This window comes from Camellia sinensis, chromosome 1 (assembly GCF_055761805.1).
Source record: "Camellia sinensis isolate YWXY chromosome 1, ASM5576180v1, whole genome shotgun sequence".
Classification (NCBI taxonomy): Eukaryota; Viridiplantae; Streptophyta; class Magnoliopsida; order Ericales; family Theaceae; genus Camellia; species Camellia sinensis.
In genome coordinates, this window is record NC_138961.1 from 229,661,473 (window position 1) to 229,672,071 (window position 10,599).

The 10,599-nt window shown below is 35.2% G+C and overlaps 1 protein-coding gene across 1 annotated transcript; it reads left to right on the plus strand.

Annotated features, from left to right (window-relative positions):
- Positions 1–452: 452 nt before the first annotated feature.
- Positions 453–8,247, plus strand: LOC114285684 (ultraviolet-B receptor UVR8). The gene is made up of 11 exons (XM_082924184.1): positions 453–559; positions 671–815; positions 1,011–1,121; positions 1,222–1,282; positions 2,834–2,952; positions 3,505–3,590; positions 3,677–3,878; positions 5,154–5,207; positions 6,362–6,472; positions 7,254–7,310; positions 7,688–8,247. The coding sequence occupies exons 1-11, from the start codon at positions 531–533 to the stop codon at positions 7,889–7,891; spliced, it is 1,179 nt and encodes a 392-aa protein (XP_082780310.1). The 5' UTR covers positions 453–530; the 3' UTR covers positions 7,892–8,247.
- Positions 8,248–10,599: the final 2,352 nt, after the last annotated feature.

A 10,599-nucleotide genomic window follows, 5' to 3' on the forward strand; every position in this document is an offset into this window, starting at 1 on the left:
GAGATATTAAAAATTTTATTAAATATTTAAATAAATATGGTGTGGAGTAAATCCTTGTGAGATATTTATACAAATATTTAATAGAATTTTTGAAAATTTTAACATTTTTTAAACTAAAAATTAAATAAAAAAAAATTGAGAGGGACAAAAGAGCGTAAATATATTCATAAAAAATATTCAGAGAGACAAAAGAGCGTAATTATAGCTTCCGTTTTGGGAAGTGGGTTGACTTTTTAATTTTTTAGTTAGTATTTTAATTTGGGTTATTTTGGCTTGATTTGGGAAGGACTTTTTGAATTTTTGACTTTTTAAATTTTTTTTATGAGAGAGAATTGTAATGATTATGAATTAGATTTATTTTTTATGACTAAAATAATCTATTTTATTTAATTTTATTTATTTATTTATTTATTTATTTATTTTGGACTATTTAAAAAAAAAAAAAAAAAAAACTGACTTTTTTTCTTCCCAAACCGAGCCATGTTCATCAAATAACTTGCTTTGAAGCGAAGCACCACTTCACAACTCTAATGGCTTCCAAAACCGCCGTTATAGCATGGTCTGGACTCTCTCTCTCTCTCTCTCTCTCTCTCTCTCTCTCTCCTCCTCTGTTTACCAACGCAATATCACTTCTATCTTTCCTGTTAATCTCTCTCTCTCTCTCTCTCAGGGGCTCGGGAGAAGATGGACAGTTAGGAATTGGAAACAACGACGAGAAAGAATGGGTTTGCGCAATCAAATCTCTTCACTCCGAAACAGTTCGCTCTATTGTCGCCGGTAGTCGTAACTCTCTCGCCATTTGCCAAGACGGCAAGGTCCCCCCCCTTACCCTCTCTCTCTCTCTTAAAATGATCTTGTGTATGGTATAGTTAGTTATATGCTTATATACTGCTTAGGGGTACAGCATGTCCGATCATAGTTTGATTGATTTTAGCTCATAACCTTTTGTTTTCAGATCAGCTTAAAGTTAAGTTTATCTAAATTTCTTTATTTATTTTGAAACATCTCAGTTGTTTACTTGGGGCTGGAATCAAAGAGGGACTTTGGGGCACCCACCTGAGAGCAAAACTGAGAATGTCCCCAGTCAGGTTAAAGCCCTTGCCAATGTCAAAATTGTTCAGGTAATAATCCAAATGTTTCAGCTTTGATTTTGAATTCCAGATAGTTGGTTGGTGTGCTTTTTTTGGTGTAATTTATTTATTGATGGTTCATTGATTTCAGGCCGCTATTGGGGGGTGGCATTGTTTGGCTGTTGACGATCAAGGCCGAGCTTATGCTTGGGGTATAATATCATTTCTTTTTACCCTTGCCCATTTAGTTGTTGTTACCTTTTCTTTTTGGTTTTCTGGGATGTGGGGACTATTTATCTCAACTATGCACACAATCATGCCCTCCCTCCACACTTGAATGGAGAACTATGTTCATTTTTATTATACATACTGCCATTTGGAGGCACTTACTTGTTCCGTTGGGCACACAAACTTAGATGCATAAGCCGATTTCTTTGTTGGATTTGTGTTGGATTACCTGATAAGGTGCCTGTTGCATTTTGGACTAGCTAGAGTCTGAAAATGCATTTCATAATTTCTGAAATTTGGCCAACGTTTCTTGTAATCTTCTTAATGCCTGGCCCTTTAACCATTTTTAAAACATAGATACGTTAATTATGGGAGAGGGAGGGAAAGGGGAAAGAAGAGGAGGCTATGCTTGCTTGGATATTCATAATAGTATTGTATATCTATATCCCTAGATATTTATGTTATATATATGTATATATATTACCTTTGGCGATTATGTGACACTTGATTCCTTTGTTGATTATGTGATAATACGGGGCAAGCGGAACAGAAGAGCGTTTGTGGGCATTGAGATGCTGGTTTTGAAGATTAAAAATATTTTTTTTGGTCCAATTTGTATAGTTGGTGTTCCAATGGTTAATCCATCTTTGGACCAAATTTTAATTTTTTTTAGAGGTCTTGGAATAGGTTTGTTTCCATGTATCGAGATTATAGGCCTTTTTGTATATGGGTTGTGCATCATCCCCTTGGTGCCTTTTTTAATAAAATTATGCATATAAGTTTTTTACACACACACACACACACAGATATTGCCTTGTCCTTCCAATTCCATTGTATCCTTTATTATTAGAATTCATCATGTTTCTCTGTCTGTGTCATGTACTGCATTTATGTCCATGCAATGCAGTACCTTGCTTTTGGGAAGTAATTGCATCTCTTGAAAGCAAAAGAATTATTTTCTAGAAGCTGTCCCAAAGAGCATAGGAGGTTTGATTTTGATTCTTTCCATACATTCTCTTGGTAAACAACACATCGTTAAAAAATTTGTTCATGTGTCAAGAAATATTTTGCTTGTTTCCATTTTTCCAAAAACACTTTTCAGAAAATTCTACATTCTTGTTTTCCGTGGTTTTTTGTTTTTACTAAATTTTTTTAATATTTTAAGCAATTGTTTTTACTTTTTAGACATACCTAACATAAATATACCTAAAAAGTAAAAAAATTGTAAAAAAAACCTTTTAAAAATTCACTAAATACTAAAAATACAAAAAAAATACGAGAATTCAGTACATTTTTTTGTATTTATTAATTTTTTAAAATATTTTTTTATAATTTTTTTATTTTTTAGATATATCTAAGTAAGGTGCATCTAAAGAAGTAAAAAAAATGTTTAAAATTTTAAAAATATTCACTAAAAACAAAAAAACACGAAAACCAAAAAACTCAGTTTTCAAAAAACTTAATCTAAAAAACTAAAACCAAACACACTGACTCATGTTTATTTTTCATTTGGGTATGAATTATGTGTTTTGCAGGCGGGAATGAGTATGGCCAGTGTGGTGAAGAACCTGAGCGAAAAGATGACCCTGGTAGGCCTTTGAGGCGGGATATTGTAATTCCGCAGCGATGTGCATCAAAGCTTTCAGTTCATCAGGTGATTAACTAATTAATCTGATGTACTTTTTCTGAAAGTTGGATTACATTGAGTCTTTTTGCATTGCTTTTGTTAGTCCACCTATATAGTTTGTCCATTTTACGTTCCAAAAAAAAAAAAATGGTGTATAGGAACTCATTTAGTTCTTACCTTGCTCTTTAGATATAACCTCAAGGAAAAAATTTAAAGTTCATAATTCATTCTTTCTTGAGGTCAATGGAAATTTAAATATGTGGAGATTGCAGAAAGGTTGGTTGCTAGATCAGCGTAGTTTTTTACTCTTTTTTTATTTTTTATTTTTATTTTTAATTATCAGATGGTGTAACCATAAGATATGCAAGATATGTCTTATCAATATTTTGGATTTTCAAACCCTCTATTGGTAGTAAAACGAAATGGTATGAAGTTCCTTCAGGATTTACTCAGAAATCATTATATGTATACTGTATATTTTACTCCCATTCAATTTTTGTGTATGCATGCCAATATTCACTTACTTGTCTTGCCGTTGACTGTTCATTAGGACACTTTAAACACTTATATGTTTTTTAGGTGGCTGCGGGAGGTACCCACTCAGTGGTGCTTACACGCGAAGGACATGTATGGACGTGGGGTCAACCATGGCCTCCTGGAGACATGTATATATATCTTGTGAATTATTTTTTCTATTTATAATAGTTTGTGCACTTTATTGTTTGATTATTTATTTGTTTTTACTTCGTAGAAAGCAAATTTCTACTCCAGTGCGAGTGCAAGGTCTTGAAAGAGTGAAATCAATTGCTGTTGGGGCTTTTCATAATCTGGCTCTCCTTGAGGATGGAGTTTTATGGGCATGGGGTAACAATGAATATGGACAACTTGGAACAGGGGATACCCAGCCAAGATCACAACCTATTCCTGTCCAAGGACTGTCTGGTCTTACTTTGGTTTGTATCACCATCCCCGGTCTGTTATTATTTTATATATTTTATGATAGTTCATTTCCATTAGGAGTCAATGGGTAACACCATATATTGTTTAATTCAGTTTCATCTGAAATTATGACTGCTGGTGCTGGAGTATTTTATTCTACTGGAATAATCTGTGAAGCAAGTTTAGCTCTGTCTAAGACCTGTTGTCTATTTTGCTGGCAGATTCAGTGAATTGTATTTTTTTTGATGATATACATATAAGAATGTCTGAATCAGAAATCTAATTCTGGATAATCCAAATGCTGCTTTAGTTGTCCTAATAGATGTAAATGTAATTAGAAGCTACATAAAGTCTAGACAATGGATTTAGAAATGGCTTCTATCTTGGGAATTTTGTTTCAAATCATCATTGGAGTTTTCTTTGAGATGCTTTTTGGGTATGGGTACTCTTATTTTTTTCTCTAGACCAGCCAACTCTTTCGTTTCTGTTACGTTAGCTCTCTTCTCTTGGATGGTCTTGGGGAAGACTTTTCTATTGGTATTTGGTCTCTCCTTTGACTGAGGGTAATGCAGCAGAGATTGTGGGTGTTGGGTGAGATCATGGTCCTTGGGTTTGTAGCACTCTAGTGAGAGAGATCTTAGATATCCTAACTAGCACTTCATAAAACTGCTGACAACCAAGCTAGTGCTTTGGCCAGTGAAGGAATGCCCATGATGATTCCAGTGAGGGCCTATTTTAGCCCCCCATGACCTTTGTTTTTGAATTCCCTTGTCTTATGCCCATTTCAATGAATTTAGACCGACAATGTTTGTGTTTGACTAATAGTTTCTTTTTGGTTATGGAAAGCATATATTGGCAGCTAATCCGAACTTTTCTTACTAAACCAGCAGTGAAGATGAAACCTAATTTTTTCAAATCATCTTTTACATATGTACAAGAATTTACCAGCATGCAAATGTTCTAAGAAACTTGTACCTTTTTTAAAATTATTTTTCCTTATTAATAATAGTCCTTTTGTTGCTGATAAAAAATAAATAAAGTGCTAGGACACGCTATAGAAACTCAAAAATTTCATTTACTTGTAAGTTGTAATCACTTCATTGTTTATTTGGTTTCCAGATTTTAGTGATGGCTAGTTTCAAATTAACCATATTGGATGATGGTTATTTATGTGCAAGCAAGAAGTAGATTATGGGCTCTAACTCACAATTATCATTCCTTAAAACCACTTGTTTATAACGTTCATAGTTTAAAGAGTTTTAGAGGCATTTATCTGTATTCTCATGCAGATTGATATTGCTGCTGGAGGATGGCATTCCACTGTCTTGACAGATGAAGGAGAGGTATTGCCTTCATTTTATTTCTTCCAGAGGTTCCATTAATAGTATTTATTACATGGTGTTATTATCACTTCTTGACGCATCTAATCCTTTTGCTAATAGTACAAATACTTCCATAACTTCGATATGGGCACTCACTAAAATAGTACTATGAATTTATTAGTTTGTAAAATTGAGTAGTGACCTAAGTTCTATAATATCTCTTCTGCAGCTAATGCAAAGGTTAGTATGCTGATTTATGAAGTATTATTGGTTTTGCTTCATTTTTCCTGTCCTTTTTTACTAGAACTAGTGCTTATAGGTGCCTTAATCCAAATAGTTGAGGATCTTCTCTGGAACGGAAGGTAGTTTTGGTTTTTTTGTTTTTACTATTCACTACAGGAGGCACAATTGGTTTTTGCTTTCTCTGTCAAGGATGTCTATGATGTTTCTTCTTATTTTTCCAGCACAGTTGACTTGTCTGCTGGGTAAGTTTAGGCCATATATCTTTCTTTTGGATGAATACCTGGTGTAAATATTTTAAGAGAACAAACTGCAGAGGCATTTACTCTTTACAGAGAGAGAGAGAGAGAGAGAGAGAGATGTTTTGTGTTGGTGAAGAAAATTCTAGAGAGAGAGAGAGAGATTATAACAGTCAAAAGGCCTTTGGCTAAAATGAAAAAAGTCATAAATTCCTTTCACTCATAAAAGATGATGGATAAGCAGTTGTGAGAGAGAGATTGCAGTGTCTTTTTAGAAGAGTTAAACATATCATTAAAAAATATTCTCTCTAGTAAAAAACACATAAGGTATAAATCATTAAAAAAAGAAGATAAAGATGTGTTTAAGTGGCTCAGACCTAAGCAAAAAGTATGGAATAAGCACAACTGACCACTAAGCTAGCTTTTCTTTTATGATTAATTTTACAACATATATTTTACATAACAGACTAACAATATAAATGAATAAAATTAGATGATCACCTGGACGCCTAGGCGGGGTAGCTCAGGCATGTTGCATAGGCGCCCAAAACCAATTTTACAACTACATTCTGAATGTGGTATTCTGTATACATTCCAGGGATTTGGAAAGCTCAATCTGGCAATTGTGTTGTAAACCTTATGATATCTGCTTTTTGTCAATGATAACATGTTCATTTGTTTGTTTCTTCATTTCAGGTGTTTGGTTGGGGCAGAGGGGAACATGGAAGGCTTGGATTTGGAGACGACAAGAGCAGTAAAATGGTGCCTCAGAGGGTTCAACTTCTTGTTGGGGAGGGCATTGTTCAGGTGTCATATGCATTACCAACCCAAACTATAACCTTCAAGTACCTTAACTGAATTATTGGGTGTTTGTGACACCAGATCAAGAGACATTGTTTGATGTCTTATCCACAGTCTAATGGCATAAACGTATTCTTTAAAATGGTGTCAGCACAATGAAAAATAAACCATTCTCTTCCAAGTCATGCCAACGGTAATTGAGTTAGTAAAGGAAGTCATTTTTTAAAAGCCAAAAATCATTCCGTATGCCATAGAGATTTGATGCATGTGCTATGAAAAGAAATTGGGTTCATTACAGAAGGCAATTGAAAACAATGTGACACGATTGATTTCATTTGCCTTTTTTGTCCAATTGGCACCTCATTCTTTGCTTGCTTTTACTCCTGTGTTTCTCTGAGAGAGAAATGTCTTTCAGTTAGTCATCCTTCCTGGCGAAGCAGAAGGAATGCCCAACCAGCCCCTACTCGTGGTTGAGCACGGACCTACTCTTTGCTTCTGGGCACATTGATCTGAAACTTGAGTATGGTCCATGCACTGCAGCTCTGCACGAAATATGTAATTCTGCACAGAGTTTTAATTTGAATTTATGTAACTAAAGGGGAAACATATGTAACTCATGTTTGCCCTTTGCAATGCTACAACAGAAGCCGATCAAAAAAAATATGCTACAACAGAAGAGAAATATCAATTGATTAGGTGTTATATTTTCATAGAAATTTAATCACCTCCTTTTTTTTGTGTGCATCTTTTAAACTTGTAAAGTTTAATATTTTTATTTGTGATATAGGTGTCTTGTGGGGGCACCCATTCAGTTGCATTGACCCGTGATGGCCGCATGTTTTCGGTAAGTGTTGGGAAGTAGTTTGTTCGTTTCATGACACTTAAAAGCCTATTCAACAGAAATCAAATGTAGAACTCATCATATAGTTACTAAACAAATTTTGGTTGTTTGTTACTATCATGGGTAGGTTCAATGCCTTCGATTATATGCTCAACTTGGTTAATATTCCCAACTTTATGTGACCTTGCCACTTGCCAGCATGTAGTGTTATTAAGCATGTTCAAATATTTAATATCCTTTTGAGATTCCCCACATAAATCTTGGCATTATATATATTTTTTGCTTCTCTTGTTTTCCTGCTGTATTTTCTTTGATTAGAAAGTGATTGTTTTGGTTAGCTGTTGTAAGATAGATATGTTGATTAGTATTGCAATTGGCAGTTTGGACGAGGAGACCATGGACGGCTAGGATATGGGAGAAAAGTAACTACTGGTCATCCCTCAGAGGTGCCCATAAACCTCCCACCCCCAAGAAATCTGAGCGGCAGTGAAGCTGACGGCCGTTGGTGCGCAAAGCTTGTCGCTTGTGGTGGCCGCCACACTTTGGCAATAGTGGAATGGCATGAATCTGAACAGTTGAATTGAGGTGTGATGCTATCAAATTATCCTATTGAAGCCTAATTGATTTAGAGTTCTGCATTACTAAACTACCATTCATGATAAAATTATGTCGTGTTCACCGGAGAATGGGAAAAACTATACGAACTGAGGTTGGAACACCTATTGCAATTTAGCATAGAATATAATGGGTGTATAAATCCCATATGTTTAAACTCTTTACACTTGATTATGTCGTGTTTGAAATGTTGGGATAGTTGGATCGGTAAAGATAATCTTCCCCTCACTGGATTGCCTTTTTGTCTGTTTTATTTATATAGGAATCATCTTCTTAAGCATTTGACAGATGAGAAATATTTGATCAATATATATTTATTGCTGTCCATTTCTTGGTCAATTTTGTACACAAAGGGTGGCACAGTTTTCACCATGTTTATGTTGCACCATCACCATGTTTATTTATTTATTTTTGTTAAAGGGGAATATTTATAAATATACCAGAGTTTTAGGTCATGTTTGCTTGTGTTTTTATTATTTTTTAAAAAACACATTAAACTTTTATTGGAACCTGTTTTTGAGATGATCATTTTGAAAATGAGTGATTTTTCAAGAAACGCTAAAGTTGGCTGACTATTGAAAATTTGTTTTTACACAATAACGAAAGTGGTATAAAAATTATGAAGATGGTTATGAACTTTTTAATGATTGTTTTTAAAAATATGAGAACAAAGAAAACAATTCCTCCAGCATCGTTGTTCCATATGCATTCCACAAGCCCTTTTATCTGTGTTTTCTTCTACCTATGTTTTGTTTAGTCTTGATCTTGTTTTTTGTTTGTACTTTATTTGTCTTATTAATTAAGTTCTTACTTTTGCCTTCAAAAAAAGAAAAAAAAAAAAAACTATCTTATAACCATCAATTTTGATTTTGTTCTCAAAACGTAAATAATTTTTTTTTTTTGATTTTGTTCCCAGAACATAAATGAAAACACAAGAGCATTCTAATAAGAGAACATAGGAAAGAAAAGATAGAAACAAATCTACTTCACCCAAATGATGACACATTAAGCCTCAAGCTTGATAGCACCAACGCACCATCACTAATCGCTCAATGGTGTTTGTAATTTTCGTTTAAGCCTACATAAGCCGACTTCAATCTTAGACGCTAAATTCTACCACCAGCAGAGTGTACATGATTTTCAAAAACTCCAAGTTTGTACCATTTGCATTGTAACATCATACCCTGCAATGGCTGAGACCGTGTTGAAACTGTTAGTTTTGATCTAGTCTTTAGGATCTGTTTTTGATTAATTGCTTCGTGGTTTGAATAATTCCTATTCTTTAGGGACAAGTTGTTTGTTTCCTAGTCACTTACCACGTTAATAGGGTGGGCTGCAGTTTATTTCTCTTTTATGTTATTCTTGTAAAGCTATATATATCTAGTTCAGCTGTTTAATTGAATAAGAGAACATTCTCCCAATTTGCTTACGTTCACTTGATAAATACAAAGAGTTTTTTAACACTTGGTATCAGAGCCTCATCATAGGGGCTAGTTAAGAAGTAGCAGTCTTCTAAGGTGCTTAGTAACGAGAATATGATGACTGAGAGTGGATTTGTGCAACTAGCAATCCCAAAATTCGATGGGCATTATGATCACTGGTGTATGCTCATGGATAATTTCATGCGATCGAAAGAATATTGGAGTGTGGTGATAGGTGAGATTCCTGCAGCAGTAGAAGGAGTTCAACTCACTGATGCATAGAAGAAGGTGATTGATGATGCAAAGTTGAAGGATTTGAAGGCAAAGAATTATCTCTTCCAGGCCATAGATCGATCGATCGATCCTGGAAACCATCTTGAACAAGGATACAACTGTAGACGTCCTCGAACGCTCCCGGAGGGATGAGCTCCCGTTCCGTTCGATATTGGGCTCACTACAGTTCGGACTCTCAAATTGTCACGGTTCGTAATCTGAACCAAAGAGTCCAAATCCGGTAAATCGTTTTGAGAAAACAGATTTTTGAAAGAAGTGCCAAACATGGACTGCTTTGCCAGATACAGAGTCACCACCTAAATATTTTATTTTGGAAAAATTTAGGAAACCCTAACTCGTTTGCCTAAGGCCACGTGTCCGTCATCACCAAAGTTGCCTCGGCTCGGGAACTTGGGTACGATTGGAGAAGGTCACTTCGTGAGCACCCCCGCTCGCCCGATCAAAGATCGGCCTCTACTAACCATGATATCTATTTTTGAAAACATTATGCGTTTTTATTCCGGTTATTAGCCGAGATTTACTATGTGATGCGCACAGCATACAAGTATAGACTGGATCGCCTGAATTGGAACAAAACATTTCATGTTTGTTTGTTTGAAAATGGTTTGATGGCGCTACCCGCAAGTAGGCTAAGACGTGGATTTGCCACCCTCAGGTGGGCTTAGAAAACATGATTTTGCCACTATCTAGTGGGCTTAAAACTCACAATTAATGAATTGTTCCAATTCAAATAACCCAACCTTCACCCACAGGCATTCAGGCAGTTATATCACATAAGCATATAGCCTCATGGTAAGCATGCTATTCATGGCAGTCACTCACACGCATGCAAGGATGCTAAAGCATAAAACTTACCGAGTACTCCAAGCCAAAACATAAGCTAATTAGAAATCCATGCATGATCCTAATTATACAGAAATGCCTAATGCAACACATGCAAAAATGCAACTATAGCAGGCTCG

What these genes read in the sequence shown, in the direction of transcription:
- LOC114285684 (XM_082924184.1), top strand. Translation starts at nt 531, where the DNA reads ATGGCTTCCAAAACCGCCGTTATAGCATG. An exon ending in TTGGGGAGGGCATTGTTCAG is followed by an intron (nt 6,473 to 7,253) that starts GTGTCATATGCA and finishes TTTGTGATATAG; the next exon opens with GTGTCTTGTGGGGGCACCCA. An exon ending in GTGATGGCCGCATGTTTTCG is followed by an intron (nt 7,311 to 7,687) that starts GTAAGTGTTGGG and finishes TGCAATTGGCAG; the next exon opens with TTTGGACGAGGAGACCATGG.